The following is a 17,733-nucleotide window of genomic DNA, read 5'->3' as shown; positions in this document are numbered from 1 at the left end:
AAATCTTATGATTAAAGTGAATATTAGAAATGTTGAGTCACAGTTCAGCACCTACCAGACTTCAAAGAATTCACACTCTGGAGAAAACTTTTTTGACATCCTGAATGTTCAGTAACCATCCACAAACTGGCCTTATTTTATTCCAAAGTAACGATATGGATCAAACTCATAATCTGCAACAAATATCAGATAGTTTTGTTAAGAACTAATATTCCATTGAATGTCAAGTAACTAATACTGGTGTAAAACTGTACAGAATTTTTGATTTTGTAAAATTTCTTAGCAAAAATACAAAATAGCTTGTGTCAGATTTTATATTAAAGCAAAGTTCAAAAATTTTCTTTAGAAGTAATGTATTATTTAAAGTTGTGTTTTGGTTCTGATGCCATAATCTTTAGGAAACATAACAAATTATAATTTATAGATGTATATTGTGCAATGTAAAGCTTTAAAACAAAACAAAAAATAAATTGCAAAATGAAGAAATAGAATCACAAGAAGCTGCATTAATAATACATGGAATTCTCATGTGCCCTTCACCAAGCTTCCTCTAATGATTATATATTACCTAGTTGTATATATTCAAGTATAAGAAATTGATGATAGCCTACTGCTATGTCAGATACTGATCATATTCAGATTTCAGCAGTTTTTACATACACTCTGGGTATAGTTCTGTGAAATTTTATCCCTTATAGATTTGAATAATCATTAGCATAATCAGGTTACGAAATCATAAAGGAATTTGGAATTTGTATCTCATCAGGTTTACAGAGGAATCAAGATTTCACCACAAGTCGTTCCCTTGTGTTAATAGTCATACCTTTTCTGCAACTCTAATCTTGACAACCATTTGAATATGAAGCTTTCTAAAAGCAGAAATAAGTTGAATAATCAGGGCAAAAGCATTAAATGCATATGTCAAGCATCCCCTAAGATCACAGGATTTATGTCTATATAAGTGGTACATTACATAAACTGTTTCATATGCATAATGGAAAAATGTAATTGTGAATAGGAAATAATCTTGATTTAGTAGTAGTTATTTCAGGACTATTCCCCTATGTGTGTAGGGCCTGGAGCAATAGTTTGAAATGAAGACCACAAAGCTAATATCAATCACTTAAAAGTTATAAATGAAAAATAATAAACTCTGTATGGGGAGTTCTAGGCCCTAGTCCCATTGCCTCCTTTCTCTTCTCATCCATGGTTCATCCCAAGCCATGGGATGTCTTGAGTGTACATATGTGAATACTCTAGCTCTTAGCCTAAATTTTGTCCAAACTCCCTGTAAGCAGCTGCCCTTCATGACAGTGCCCAGGAAAGAAGCCATAGACAACGAGATGATACTCAGGGGTGTAAGTTGGGCTGTAAATTCAGGGTCTGATGTGTCCAGAGGGATGTCTGGACCCTTAGAGACTATGACTATATGAGGAGGAGTGAGCCTGGAGCAAGAGCAGAGTAGTGGTAGAGAGGGGCTTTTATTGACAGTGTAAAGTTGGTATAGTTAATTACATGGTTTATTTGAATAATTAGATTACACAAGTAATCTAAGATTATACTGTTTAGTGATCTTTGATTATATAGTCTAAGCTTCCATTTTAGGAAACCAGAGAAAGAAGAGCAAATTACATCTAAAGTAAGCAAAACAACAACAAAAACCAGTAAGGGTTAAAGTGGAAATCAGTGAAATTGAAAATGAAACCAATTGAGAAAATCAATAAAAGTAAAAGGTGGGTCTTTCAAAATCAATAAAATTGATAAACCTCTAACTAGGTTAACTAATAAAAAGAGAAGACAGTTGTTAATATCAGAAACAAAAGAGGTGTCTTAACTACTAATCCCATGGACATAAAAAGGATTGCAAAGGGATATGATGGACCACTCACTTATGCCTACAAATTTTATAACCTAGAGGAAATGGACCAATCCTTTGAAAGACACAATCTGTCAAAAGTAGTAGAAGGACCAGTCGTAATAGACATGTAGCTGATAAAGAAGTCGAGTCAATACTTATTCTTCCAAATCAGAAAGTATCGGGCCCAGATGGGTTCACTGGTGAATGCTACCAAATGTTTAAGGATGAAATGATACCAATTTGCTACAGTCTGCTCCAGAAAGTAAAAGCATAGGGAATACATCCTAATTCATTCTGTGAGGCCAGCATTACCCTAATGCAGGCAAAGATATTACAAAAAGCTACAGACTAATATTTCTTATGAACATAGATGTAGAAGTCACCAACAAAATATTAGCTAATTGAATCCAAAAGGTATAAAAGAATTATACATCATAACCAAATGAGATTTATTCCAGGCATGCAAGACTGGTTCAACATTTGATAATTAATGTAACACTTCACATCAACAGGCTAAAGAAGAAATATCATATGATCATGTTAATAGATATGGAAAAGCATTTCACAAAATTTTAGCACTCATTCATGATAAAAAACTAGGAATGCAGGGGGACTTCCTTGGTGATGAACATATACAAAAAAATCTTCAGGTAACATTATTATGCTTAATGATAAGATACAAATGCTTTCCAAGTAAGATAGGTAGCAAGACAGGTCTCTCACCACTTCTTTGGAAGTCTAGCTAATGCAAGCAAGGCAAGTAAAGGAAATAACAGGTGCACAGATGTAGAAGGAAGAGAGAAAAGTGTGTTCACAGATAACATGATTGTCTATGTAGAAAATTTTAAAGAATCAATGACAAAATCTTGATACTAGTAAGCAGTTGTAGCAGGGTTACAGGAAATGATGCTTAGATGGGTGATAAAAAAAAAGAATTGAGCTATGAAACAACAAAAGACGTGGAAGAAGCTTAGATGCATATTGTTAAATGTAAGCAGCCAATGTGAAAAGCCTTTATACTGTATAATTCCATTGATAATGCATTCTGATAAAGGTAAAATCATGGACACAGTAAAAAGATCAGTGGTTGCTGTGGCTTATGGAGGGTAGGGCAGCAGGGATGAATAGGTGGATTACAGAGGAGTTTGAGAGTTATCCTGTAAGATACTCTAGTGGTGGATACATGCCATTATTTGTTAGGACTCATAGACTAAAACACAAAGGTAAACACTAAATTACAAACTTTAGTAATAATGTATTAATATTGGCTCATCAGTTTTAAGAAATGTCCCATGTAATACAAGATAATGGAAACGGCGGGGTGGGGGAAGTTGAGGTGAAAAGGTATATAGGAACTCTGTACCATCTTAACGTTTTTGTAACCCTAAAACTACTCTAAAAAATAAAGTGTATTAAGTAAACAGACCCTGTCTACATATGGCAATATGCATGATTCTCTAAGGATATTTTCCTATATAACTACCAAACCTAAAACTCACCCGCTAACTATATTTTTTGGTTATTCAAAGGCATGTCAGAATAACTTAAATTTTTGCCACTGTAAGAATTTTAAAAATATGAAATGTAATACATTTTCAGAGAATTGGAAGAATACATTAATGAGATTGAAAAAGAAAGGGGAAGAGAGAGAAGCATGATGGCGTGAGGGATGTCCCCAGATCTCTCTCCTTGAAATATCAATAAGCTGAATATCTAAAACTCAACAAATAACACCCAGCCTTCACACAAGCAAGTCTGAGTGAGTCATCTGCTTGCAAGGGCTTCCAAAGGTCGAATCATGAGAGTCTGGGAGTAGATTGGGAGGAGCAAAGAAGCTACCACATGCAGCTGGAACTCCCTGCAGGAGGAGGGAGAGGGGAGAGTTTGCAGCCTATTCCGAACAGCTCTGCCTGAGGGGTCAGCAAATTCCACACAGTGGAGCCCAGGGGTCAGGGCAGAAATCAAAGCAAGAACTAAGTGCAGGGGTCAACAGTTGGGTCGTAGCAGCTGCTGTTGTAAAGCAGGAGGCTGAGACATGGAGCCTAGCAGCAACCCCCACCCACTAACTCAGAGCATGCCTTCCCCTGACTCCAGATCCTCCCATACCTAGCATGGTGGAGCCCCAGGGAAATTTGTGCAACTGGTACTGAAAAACAAACAAACAAACAAAAACCATGGCTGGTGTTATAAATATGTGCTGGGACTGAGGACAACCCATAGTGGATTGAAGCATTATTTGCCTCAGAGATCCAAGAGTCTTGGATGCTACCTACTGAAAATCAAAGAAAAAACCCTTCTTAAGCTAAAGAGAGATGTCTGTACGATAAATCTTTTTTTTTTTGGGGGGGGGGATGGGTGGAGAGGGTGAAGCAAAGTACACTTTGATTAATGCCCAGGCAGAAAAATAGTTCATCAAACACCATGAATAACCAAGGTAACAAGGGAGAAGGCAGCTCAAAATGAAAGAGAAAATTCTCCAGAAAACAAGCTTTAAGACATAGACACGTGCAATTTAAATAACAGAGAATTCAGGATAACATTCCTGGAAAAACTCAATGAGATGCAGGACAAATCTGATTGACAATTTTGAAGAATGAGAATCAATATTGACCAATAAAATGAGTATTTTAGTAAGGAGATTGAAACATTGAAAAAGAACCAAATAGTACTTCTGGAGCTAGAGAACACATTAAAAAAGATGAAGAATGAAATGCCAGGCTTGGGAAACAGAGCTGACCAGATGGCGGAAAGAGTCAGTGTCATCGAAGACAGAAGTCTAGAAATTAATCAGAAGAAGAGAGTCCTGAGAATGGAAAAAACAAAAAAACAAGAGCTATAGAACTATCTGACACCATCAGGAAAAGCAACATAAGAATAATGGGTATACCAGAAGGAGAAGGGAACAGAGAGCATATTCAGACAAATTGATGAGAATTTCCTAAATCTAAGGAATGAGCTGGAGCTTTGAATTCAATTTTCTCAACCTAAAAAGGCCTTCTGCAAGGCACATTATATTAAAATTGTCAAAAATTAATGACCAAGAGTTTTCAAGGTATCCAGGGAAAAAAAGACCTATAAAGGAAAATTGATTAGACTACTTTTGGACCTCTCAGCACAAACCTTACAAGCAAGAAAGGAGTGGAACAAAATATTAAAACTATTAAGTGGAAAGAATTAACCAGCCAAGAATAATGTATCCAGCAAAGCTCTTCTTTAGATCTGAAGGAGAAATAAAGAGCTTTCCATTCATACAGAGCTAGGGGATTCTCCACCACAAGGCCCGCATTACAGGAAATAATGAATGGAGTCAGCCCCCTTGAAAATGGCAAAACAGTACATAACTGAGTAAGGTGACTAGCAGGCAAACAGAATCAGAGTAGTACAACTCTTATCAAGAACAGGTTATTTTAAGCTTAAACAATAAGAATTGCTATTACAAGATAGTAATGAATATCCAGCATACATTAGGTAAAAGGAGAGGAATTAAAGATCTAAATTTGCAAAGGAGAATGGAGATAAAGCACATGCAGAATAAAATATCCTTTACATATTCTTAATGGTAACCACATGCCAAAGATCCAAAACTGAGATACCTAACATAAAACAAGAAGGATCAGAGGGAAAATCCACAAAGCCCCACCAAATTAAAATAACAGAAATGCAAGGACAAGTAAACAATGGAAACACCAAGCTAACAGAAAACTAAAGATGAAATAGCTATAGGAAAACCTCATATTTCAGTAATCACACTAAATGTAAATGGACTGAAGTCACCAATAAAAAGACAGAGTTGCAGATTGGATCATAAAACAAAACCCAAGTATATGCTGCCTTCATGAGACACATTTCAACTACAAGGATATAGGCTCAAAGTGAAAGGGTGGAAAATTATAGTCCAAGCAAATGGCATCCAGAGAGAAGCAGGTGTAGCTGTACTTATATTGGGTGAAATAGACTTCAAGACAAAAAAAAAAAAAAAAAAAGATACTTGCAAACACTTCATAATGATAAAGGGAACCATCCATCAAGAAGACATAACATTAATATTTATGCTTCCAATTAGGCAAGCCCTAAAATATATAAAACAATTACTAACAGAACTAAAGGGAGAAACTGACCCAAACACTATCATAGTAGAGTACCTGTATATGCCACTATCAGATATGGATAGATCATCTAAACAGAGAACCAATAAAGAAGTAACATCCTTAAAGGATACGTTAGACCAGTTGGACAGAATTGACATTTATAGAGCCGTTCACTCCTAAACAGCTGCTTATACATTCTTCTCTAGTGCACATGGAACATTCTGAAGGGTAGATCACATTAAGGGATACAAAACTAGCCTCAACAAATACAAGATGATTGAAATCATACCAATCATATTCTCTCATTATAATGCTTTGAAGCTGGAGATTAATTGTAAAAAGAAAGTGGGAAAAACTACAAATAACATGGAAGTTAAACAACATGCTACTGAAGAAAACCTGGGTCATAGAAGAAATAAAAAGATCAAGAGATACATAGAAACAAGTGAGAATGAAAGTATAATGTATCAAAACTTTTGGTTTAATACAAACCAAAAGCGGTAATGAAAGGAAAGTTTATATCATTACAGGCCTATCGCAAAAATCAAGAATGAGCCCAAATAACTTACCCACTTAAAACACTAGAAAAAGAACAAATGAAGCTTAAAGTTAGTGCAAGAAAGGACATAATCAAAATTAGAACAGAATTAAATAAAATTGAAAACCAAAAGAAAATAGAAAAATAAATGCAACAAAGAGCTGGTTCTTTGAGATTAATGACATTGACAACCCCCTGGCTAGACTCACTAAAGAAAAAAAGAGCAAGGATACAATTAAAATCAGGTTGAAAAAGGAGAAATTACGACAGGTACTGCAAAAATGCAAAGGATCATAGAATACTAAGAGAAATTATGACACCAATTTCAATAACATAGGAGAAATGGAAAAGTTCTTAGAAATATTCATCCTTCTTAGAATGAATTATGAAGAATGGGAAAATTTAAAGAGGCCAGTCAGCAGTATGGAAATTGAAACAATCTTCAAAAACCTCCCAAAAAGCAGAAGTCCCACACCGAATGGCTTCACCAGTTAATTCTACCAAACATTCAAAGATTTAATACCTATTCTTTTCAAACTCTTTTAAAAAATCATAGTGGAAGCAGTACTTCCCAGCTCATTTTATGAGGCCAGCATTACCCTGATACTAAAATCTGGTAAAGATAACATAGAAAAAAACTACAGACCAATATCTCTCAACACAGGTGCAAAAATTTTAAGTAAGATACTAGCGAAGCAAATACAACAACATGTTAAAAAGATTATACACTGAGGTGAAGCTCACTTCATCTCAGGGCACAGGGATGGTTTAACATATGCAAATTGATTAATGTGTTATATTACATAAAGAATAATCATATCAAATGCAGAAAAAGCCTTTGACGAGGTACAACATCCATTTATGACTAAATCACTTAATAAAATAGGTATTGAAGCAAAGTGCCTCAACATAATGAAGGCCTTTTATGACACTCGGCTAACATTATATTTAGTGATAAAAAGCAAAACCTTTTCTCTAAGATCAGGAACAAGTCTGTCCACTATCAACAGTATTATTCAATATAATATTGGAAGTCCTAGTGAGTGCAATCAGGTGAAGGAAAGAAATAAAAGATATCCAAATAGGAAATGAAGAATTCAAACTGTCACTATTTGCAGATGACAGGATTCTTTATTTAGAAAACCCTTAACTCCACTACTAGAAATAATAAACACAGTAAAGTTTCAGGATACAAAATCAATGTTCAAAAGTCCATAGCATTCCTATTACTCTAATAATGAAGCATCAGAAAAAGAAGTGAAAACAATTTCTTTTGCAATTGCAGCAAAAAGAATAAAATAGGAATAAATCTAAGGAAAAATATGAAGGACCTATAAAACGAAAACTATAAGACTATAATAAAGAAATTGAACAAGACACAGAAATAGAAAGATATTTCATGTTCTTGGATTTGAAGAATCTACATAGTTAAAATGACCTTATTACCTAAAGCATTATACAAATTTAATGGAATCTCCATCAAAATCCCATCGGAATTAAAAAATAGGAGAAAAAAATCATCAAATTTGTATGGAAGCACATAAGACCTCCAAAAGCCAAAGCAATCATGAGATAAAAGAACAAGGCTGGAGGCATCACTCTGCCTGACTTCAAATTATACTACAAAGCTACAATAATGAAAACAGCATATTTTTGGCAGAAAAACAGACACACTGTGGAACAGAATTGAGTGTCCAGAAGTAAACCTTCATTTATATGGACAAATAATTTTTGACAAGGAGCCAAAAACATACAATGGAGAAGGGAAAGCCTCTTCAATAAATGGTGCTGGGAAAACTGAAAAGCCACCTGCAAAAGAATGAAACTAGACTATTGTTTATCACCACACACCAAAATTAACTCAAAATGGATTGAGGACATGAATATAAGATCTGAAACAATAAATTACATGAAAGAAAACATGGATACTAAACTAATGGACTGTGGACTTAAAGAGGATTTTATGAATTTAACCCCAAAGGCAAAGGAAATAAAAACAAAAATAAATGAATGAGACCATGTCAAACTAAAAAGCAAAAGAAACCATCAACAAAGCTAAGAGAGAACTGAATGGGAGAATATATTTGCAAACAATTCCTGTAATCAGGGCCTAATATCTAAAATAAACAAAGAACTCATGCAACTCAATAACAACTAAAAAACAATCCAATTAAAAAAGTGGGCAGAGGACCTGAGGAGACACTTTTCTTAAGAAGACATACAAATGGCCAACAGACATATGAAAGAATGCTTAGTTCACTAGCTATTAGGGAAATGCAAATCAAAACCATAATGAAATACCATCTCACACCTGTTAGAATAGCTGTTATCAACAGGACAAGTAATAAGTGTTGGAGGGGATGCGGAGAAAAAGGAATTCTCATACACTGCTGGTGGGATTGCAAATTGGTACAATCTCTGTGGAAAAAGGTATGTAGGTTCCTCAGAAAATATGAATTGAAATACCATATGATCCAGCAATCTCTCTACTGGATATTTATCCAAAAAACTTGAAAACATCTATGTGACAAGATATATGCACACTGATGTTCATAGTAGAAGCATTCACAGTGGTCAGGACATGGAAGAATCCTAAGTGTCTTTCAATAGATGATTGAATAAAGAAGATGTGGCATATATATATGGTGGAATAATACTGCCATTTGTAACAACATGGCTGGATCTTGAGATAATCATGCTGAGCAAAATAAGACAGAAAAAGTTGAAAACCACATGATATCATTCATATATGTGATATAAATTTAAAAGCAAAAGAAACTCAGACATGGTCAGTGGACTGGTGGTTACCAAAGGGAAGGGGTAGATTGGGGTAAAGGTGTCAAATATGTGGTGATGGAAAGAAATCTAATTATGAGTGGTGAACACAATGCAATAATCATACAACATACTGTTGAATTGTATAGTTGAAACTTAATTGGATTTTATTGATCAATGTCACCCCCCAGTAACTTTTAATTAAATAAAAAATATTAAAAGCAAAAAGAAGAAAATTGTTCTTTTGTTTTTGTGTCTGTGTCCTCATAGTTTAATAATTTGCCTTGAAGTCAGAAGCCCCATCTCTTTCATTCTTTTCCACTGAATTTATTGTATGTTTTTGGCTCCTTTGTCAAAAGTTATTTGCCCATATCTATGGGGGTTTATTTTTGGATATTCAAATCTGTTCCTTTGGTCAGTGTGTCTGTTTTTCTGCTCATACCATGCTGTTTTGATTATTGTTGCTTTGTAGTATAAGTTGAACTCAGTGGAGTGTGATGCCTCTGGTTTTGTTCTTTGTTTTCTCAGGAGTGCTTTGTCTATTAGGGATCTTTGGTGATTCTATACAAATGTGATGTTTTTTTTTTCTATTTATTTAAAAAATGCCATTGGGATTTTGATGAGGATTGCATTTAATCTGTACACTGCTTTGGGTAATATGACTTTTTACTGTTGTTGATTCTTCCAATCCATGAATGTGGAATATCTTTTTATTTTGTGTCTTCTTCAATTTCTTTTAATAATGTCTTTTAGTTTTCAGTGTATAGGTTCTTCACATCCTTTGTTAAGTTTATTCTTAAGTGTTTTTTAAATTTTTGTTGCAATTGCAAGTGGAATTTTTTATTTCTTTATATGAAAGTTTATTATTATCAAATAGGAATGTGTTGGATTTCGTACATTGTATTCTGCAATATTTCTGTAGTTTTTGTTTTTGATATTTTTGTTTTATGGTTTTCTATGTGAAGAATTGTCTAGCAAAAAGTGACTTGTACTTTTTCATTTCCAATATGGACATTTTTTTCCTATTTGTTTAATTACCAGTAGTATAATTGAATTATATTATTGTATTGCTTGTTGACATATTTTGAGTTTAAACGCTTTTATATGTTAATTTTAATTTTCGTATTTTTTTTTTAGTTAATGTGCAATATTATATTAGTTTCAGGTGTACAATACAGTGATTAGACATTTGTATAACTTATGAAGTGATCACCCTGATAAATCCAGTACTCACTTGACACCATATGTAGTTATTACAATTACAATACTCCTGACTATATTCCCTAAACTATACATCCCCCATGATTATTTTATAACTACCAATTTGTACCTCTTAATCTCTTCCCCCACCTTCCAATCTGATAACCATCAAAATGGTTTTTGTATATGAGCTTGCTTCTGTTGTTTGTTTGTTTATCTTGTTCTCTAGATTTTACCTATGATATTTGTCTTTCTCTGTCTGACTCCACTCAGCACAGTACTCTCTAGGTTCATCCCTGTTGTTGCACGTGGTAAGATTTAATTCTTTTTATCACTGAGTAATAGTCCATTTTGTGTGTGTGGATATACATTATATATATAACACATATATATGTGTGTGTATGTATATTATACATCACCTTTTCTTTACCCATTTATCCATTGCTAGGTACCCAGGAAGTCTTCCTATCTTGGCTACTGTAATTAATACCACAATGAACATATGGATTCATATGTCCCTTCAAAGTAGTGTTTTGGGTTTCTTAGATTAATACCCATAATTGGAATAACTGGGTCCTTTGTCTTTTATTATAATTTTTGTTTTACAGTCTATTTTGTCTATTGTAAGTATTACTACCCCAGCTTTTTCCCCCATTTTCATGAAACATCTTTTTTTCTACCCCTTTACTTTCAGTCTGTGTGTGTCTTTCAATCTGAAGTCAGTCTCTTATAGGCAGCCTATGCAAGGGTCTTGTTTTCTTATCTTTTCAGCCATCCTATCCTTTGATTAGAGCATTTAATCCATTTCCATTTAAAGTAATTGTTGCTAGATATGTACCTATTATCATTTTATTATCTATATTTTTGACATTTTTTTCTTGTTTCTTTTTCTTAAAGAAGTCCTGCTAACATTTCCTGTAATACTGGCTTGGTGATAATGAACTCCTTTAGCTTTTTCTTGTTTGGGAAGCTATATGATAGCTTTGCCATGTAGAGTCCTCTTGGTTGTAGGTCTTTGCTTTTCATCACTGTATTTCCTGCAATCTCTTCTGGCCTGCAAAGTTTCTGTTGAGAAATCAGCTGATAGTCTTATGGGAGCTCTCTTGTAAGTAACTGCTTTTCTCTTGTGCTTTGAAGATTCTCTCTTTGTCTTTAACCTTTGGCATTTTAATTATGATGTGTCTTGCTGTGGGCCTCTTTGGGTTCGTCTGTTTTGAGACTCTGCACTTCTTGGATTTATATGTCTATTTTCTTCACCAGGTTAGGGAATTTTTCAGTCATTATTTTTGAAATAGGTTTTCAATTCCTTGTCTTTTCCCCTTCTGGCATCCCTATGATGTGAATAATGTTAACACTTGATGTTGTCCCAGAGGCTCTTTAAAGTATCCTTTTTTGAATTTTTTTCCTGTTGCTGTTGTGACTAGGTGTTTTCTGCTACTGTGTAAATTACTGATTTGATTCTTTGCTTTATTTAATCTACTGTTAATTTCTTCTAAGATAGTCTCCATTTCAGTTATTGTATTCTTCTGACTTTCTGTGTTTCTTATTTCCATTTTTATGTTTTCTATCTCTTTGTTAATGTTCTCAGTGAGTTCATTTACTCTTCACCTAAGTTCATCGAGCATCCTTATAATCAGTGTTTTGAACTCTGCTTCTTGTGGATTGCTTGTCTGTTTTGTTTATTTCTTTTTCTGGAGTTTTGTTCTGTTATTTGGGATGTTTATTTGTCTTCCTAGTTTGTTTTCCCAGTTTGTCTTTCCAGTTTGGCTGCCGACTTGTGTTTGTTTCTTTGTACTAGGCAGGGCTGCTCTGTCTCCTGGTCTTAGTAGAGTGGCCTTATGTACAAGGTGTGTTGTGGGTCCCAGTGGCACAGTCTTCCCTGGTCATCTGAGCTGGGTGCTCCAGGTATATCCCATGTATGGATTGTATGTGCCCTCCTTTTGTAGTTGAGTATTGATTGTTGTTTGTTCATCAGTGGGAGGGATTGGCCCTTGAGCTGATTGTTGAGATGACTGGCCATGATCAGTGGATGAGCTGGTTTGCCTCGGCTGACCCTACAGAGCTCAATTTACTTTAGCAGGGCTCTAGTGCCTGCCCTGTCTGCCTTTTGCTTGTGTCATTCTCAGATGTAACCCAGGTGATACTCTAGCTCTGACTATATCCAGCCACTGAGAGTGTAGTCTGGGGCCTCCTGGGAGGGTCCCTGCCACAGGCAAAGTTCAGCTTCAGCCTGTGCCCAGTGTGGGCCACCTGGCATGAGCTACCAAGCAATTCGCAGATGACCATCACACATTGGGCTTGGAAGTGCCTCAAGAGTCAAGCCGCAAACTGAGGCTGGCTGCTGCTGGTGCTGGGCTTGGGGCTACTGAGCTAGAGGTATGGGGCACACAGAGGCCAGCTGCTACTTGTTTAGGTTTCGTGAACCTTTGAGAGATTTTAGGAAAGACCATAGCATGAGCCCAAACAAGCTGTTTGTGTGGAAAATCTACTGGAAGAGGCTTGAGTAGTCCCACTCATTGGGAGGGGCTGGGTCTTAGGGAATCACCAGGGCAGGGTGGCCAGTATTAGTTACATTGATAGAAACTTAAATATGGCACTGGCGTAGGTCTGTAAGCTGGGCAGGGGAAGGCTCAACAAGGAACAATGCCCTCTGGTAGCACTTCTGCCTGGGAGAAAGCTGCTCCTCCGGCCCTCACCATGTAGCAAGACAACTCAGTTTCTTTATGTCCCTGGCACCTTTTGAGCTGCTGCCTTAGATCCGATGCTCAGAGCAAGTGAGTCTGTCACAGAGTAAGTCTGCATGTTGGCCCCTTAAGAGGAAAGTCTGTGACTCCCTTAGCCTTCTGTCTTACTCTGCCACAATCTCTGCTGGTTTTCACATCCAGAAGTTGTGTGGACTTCTCTTCCCAGCAGTAGAACTCTGGACTGGGGAGCCAGGTGTGGGACCTGGACTTCTTGATCTTTTGGGGGGACCTCCACAGCCTAAATATTTCTCCTAATTTCCCCATGGGTGTGGGACCAGCCTGTTTTGTATCTGCCCCTCCTACCAGTCTCAAGGTGGCCTCTTCTGTGTGTCCCCAGTTGTAGGACCTTTGTTCAGCTAGACATCAGGAAACTCCCAATGATGGCTATTCTGTAGTTTAGTTGTGATTTTGATGTGGTTGTGAGAGGAAGCAAACACAGCGTTTACCTACTCTGCTTTCTTGCCCAGATGCCAGTTTGGATAATTTTTATTCTTTTATTCTTTTCTTTTGCCTGATTGCTCTGACTAGAATTTCCACTAGTTTGTTGAATAACAGTTGTGACACTGGGTATCGTTGTGTTAATCCTGATCTTAGAGGACGAACTTTCAGTTTTTCTCCATTGAGTACAATATTAGCTGAGGGTTTGTCATATATACCATTTATCAGGTTAAGGTATTTTCCTTTTTTACCCATTTTGTTCAATGTTTTAATCATAAGTGGGTGTGGTATTTTGTTAAATGCTTTTTCCACATCTATTGATATTATATGATTTCTTTTATCTTTTTTAATATGGTGTATCACATTGACTTGCATATGTTGAATCATCTTTTTATCTCTGGAATGAACTCTACTTAATCATGATGGATTATCTTTTAAAAGTATTTTTGTATTCGATTTGCTAGTATTTTGTTGAGAATCTTTACATCTGTATTCATCAGAGATATTAGTCTGTAACTTTCTTTTTTTACATTATCCTTTCCAAGTTTTAGTATCAGTGTAATGTTGGTCTCATAAAATTAGAGATGAATTATTGCCTCTTCAATTTTTTGGAAGAATTTGAGAAGGATAGTTATTAAATCATCTTTGAATGTTTGGTAGAATTCACTATTGAAGTCATTTGGTCCTGGACTTTTACTTTTTTGGAGATTTTTGACAATTGTTTCAATTTCCTTACTGTTGATTGATCTGTTTATATTTTCCAATTCTTGATTCAGTCAGGTGGTTTTATATTTCTAAGAACTTGTGCATTTTTTTAGGTTATTGCATGTAGTCTTTAATGAACATATACACACACAGAAATGCATATATGTGTGTGTGTGTGTGTGTGTATGGAGAAAAACACACATATATATATATATATATATATATATATATATATATATATATATATATATATATATATATTTCAAGTAACATAATGTCCTCATGGTCAAGAAAAAGTAATTTCAGAAGGGAAATGGACAACCAAGAAGAAAGAAATAGCAGTAAAAATTGAATATGTGTATGAATATAAATGATCATTGATAGTAGAAAACAATGATATTTGAGGGGATTTGCAATAGATAGGTAGGTAGATAGATAGATAGATAGATAGAGATAGAAAATAAGTGAAAGAATTGAATAGCCACTTCACAAAAGATGATATCTAAATACTCAGTAAACATACAAAAGTTATTAACCTCATTAGACATTAGTTAAATGCTATTTAAAATTATAACAAAATACCTACCATTATATATCTACACAGTCAAAAAAAATTAAACTGACAAATCAGGTGTTGATGAGGATTTGAAGAAATTAGAATTTTCATACACTGTGGAAATATAAATCAGAACAACTATTCTTGAAAACTATTTAGCAACAGCTACTAAAGTTAGATATGCTATATAACCTAACAGTTTCACTCTTACATAAATATGCATCAAAAATGTATATAATGTGAACCAAAAAGCATGCACCAGAATTTTCAAAAGAACATTATTTTTAATCACTAAAAATGGCTTCAGACTTTGGCAGTAGCATGAATAAATAACTTGTATTATATTCATATCATGGAGTTCCATACAGCAATGAAAAAGAATAGAGTATTGCTGCACACAGATAAATCTTCTAAACTTAATCACAGTGTTAAGTGAATGAAGGCAAGCACAAAGAAGTACATATGATTCCATTTACATAAGGCTAAAAGAAAAGACAGGCAAAACTATTTTGTGAGGAGTTATAATAGGAATTATCTTTATAGCAGAGGGAGGGAGGGGGAAGGTGTTTATGATTTTATATTTGGGATATAAAAGTGAAAGCAACAAATGAACAAGACAAACAGACTCATAGACATGGACGACAGTTTAGTGTTTACCAGAGAGAAGAGGGGGAAAAGGGGAGAGGTATGTAAGGAGCAAAAAGGGTCAACTATATCGTGGCTGAAGGAGATTTGACTTTGGGTGGTGAACACAACGCAATATACATATGTATTATTGAATTGTATGCTTGAGACCTATATAATTTTATTAATGTCACCACAATAAATGTAATAAAAATATATAATATCAGAATTAATGTTTTAACAAAATAGAAAAAAGAATGAAATTATAGAGCGAGTATGATTATAGCTATGGTTTTTAAAAAGGAAAAAAGGTTGCAAGGAAATATACCAAAATGGCTTTAGTGACTTATATTGTCTTTAGTGAAATTATGAGATTTTCCTTTTTCTCCCCATTTTTTATTACTTAGTTGTTTTTGTAGTATGTATTATTTTTATAATGGAGAAAATGTAAAGTCACATCATTAAAGTATAAAACTATTTATAAAGTAGCCCACCCAATTTCCTTCTCTGGCTATGTATGCCCTTTCTCCCCTGGGGGTGCTTTGACTTTTAGCTGGTGTTGCTGTGCTCACCGCTGTGCCACATAACTCACCCACATGTTGCTTTGATTTTTATGTTTTAGAACTCTCACCTAAAAAAGAGTGGCAGCACACTTCACAGTCTCCAGTTCTCTTACCAACTCTCTGGGGTAGGGAAATCTACCTGATCCAATTTGAGGACCCACATTCCATGGCATGTCATTTTCAACTAATGCAAAGTTGGAACACAGATACATAAAACGCACACACAACTCATTAGCTGATAGAACTTGCTGCAAAGAAAACATGTTATGTGAAACATAAAATGACGACTGAACTTAATTCTTCTGGAAGCCTTCATCAGTTCCTGGCATAAGCCAAGCGACTTCAGGCACAAATTCATTTTCCTGACTAATACTACTTAGTGCATTATTATTACAGAACCTGGCTTTGCAGGGGATGGTGGTGGGGAGACTTTAAAACTTTTATGCATTTCAAAGCTTAGGGTTCAGAAAATGAGGTACGCAACCATTTAAAAAGCTCTCAATATCAGCAGGAAACATGCTGAGAAACTTCAGAATTTTTTTTTCAGAGAATTTTCATGAAAAAGGGCAGAACTAATGTGTTCTAACCATATATGTTTTAGTTTCCTCATGAGTCATTTCATTTATTCATTTCACAAGCAATTCTTGAATCTGAAAGTTGTGTAAGACCCTGTGCCAGGTACTGATATATCCTGTATTTAACAAGCTCAGAATCTGGAGCAGAAAATAATAAGTCAGCATTTTCTCAAGTCATTGGGGTCAGGGCTACTTCTTCAAAGAGCCTTTGGTATTTTTATATAGTCCTTCGTATTTTTTTGTGTGTGTTTGTTGTAACTTCTCTTTTATTTCTGATTTTATTTAAGTCTCTTCTCTTTCCTTAGTGAATCTAGCCAGAGGTTTGTCAACTTCATTAATCTATTCAAACACCAGTTATTTGTTGCATTCATTTTTTCTATTGTGTTTTTGTTTTCTATTTCTTTAATTCTCAAATTTTTATTATTTCCTTTTTTACTGACTTTGGGCTTCACCTTTTCTTTTTCTAGTTCTTTAAAGTGAAATGTTAGATTGTTTATTTGAGACTTTTCTTGTTTGTTGAGGTAGGCCTGTAATGATATAACTTCCCCTCATTACCACTTTTGCTGATCCGCCAAATTTTTATATGTTGTAATGTCATTCTCAATTGTCTGTATTTTTTGAGTTTTATTTCTTCTGATTCAGTTGTTTAGTAGCATGTTGTTTAATCTCCAAATATTTGTCCCCCCCGCCCTTTTTTTGCAGTTGATTTCCAATTTCACAGCATTGTGGTTGGAGAATATATTTGTTATGACTTCAGCCTTTTAAATTTTGTTGAGGCTAGTTTTGGTTTATTCCACAACGTATGGTTTATTCTTTAGAATTTTTTATGTGCACTAGAAAAGACTGTATAATCTGGAGTTCTGGGATGAAAAGCTTTGTAAATATCAATTATATTCTTATAGTTTAATGTGTCACTTAACACCTATATTTCCTTATTGATTTTCTCTTTGGATGGTTTACTCATAGCTCTCAATGGGATATGTAGGTCCTTTAATATAATTTTAGTCAGTTTCTCCCTTTAGTTTTTTTAGTAGTTGTTATATATTTTGGTACTCTCAGATTAGGTGCA

At 34.9% G+C, this 17,733-nt stretch overlaps 1 protein-coding gene across 1 annotated transcript in view; it reads left to right on the top strand.

Moving 5' to 3' along the window:
* Nucleotides 1–3,281, top strand: part of ZNF33B (zinc finger protein 33B) — a 44,463-nt gene extending 41,182 nt beyond the window's left edge. The window contains 1 exon segment of the mRNA XM_039852555.1: nt 2–3,281. Coding sequence (XP_039708489.1) covers nt 2–115 — 114 coding nt within the window. The 3' untranslated portion in view covers nt 116–3,281.
* The last annotated feature ends 14,452 nt before the right edge of the window (nt 3,282–17,733 follow it).

This window comes from Pteropus medius, unplaced genomic scaffold, assembly GCF_902729225.1.
Source record: "Pteropus medius unplaced genomic scaffold, Ma_sr-lr_union100, whole genome shotgun sequence".
Taxonomy (NCBI): Eukaryota; Metazoa; Chordata; class Mammalia; order Chiroptera; family Pteropodidae; genus Pteropus; species Pteropus medius.
The sequence above is the reverse complement of the archived record's forward strand: the minus strand, read 5'-3'. Positions and strand labels throughout refer to the sequence as shown.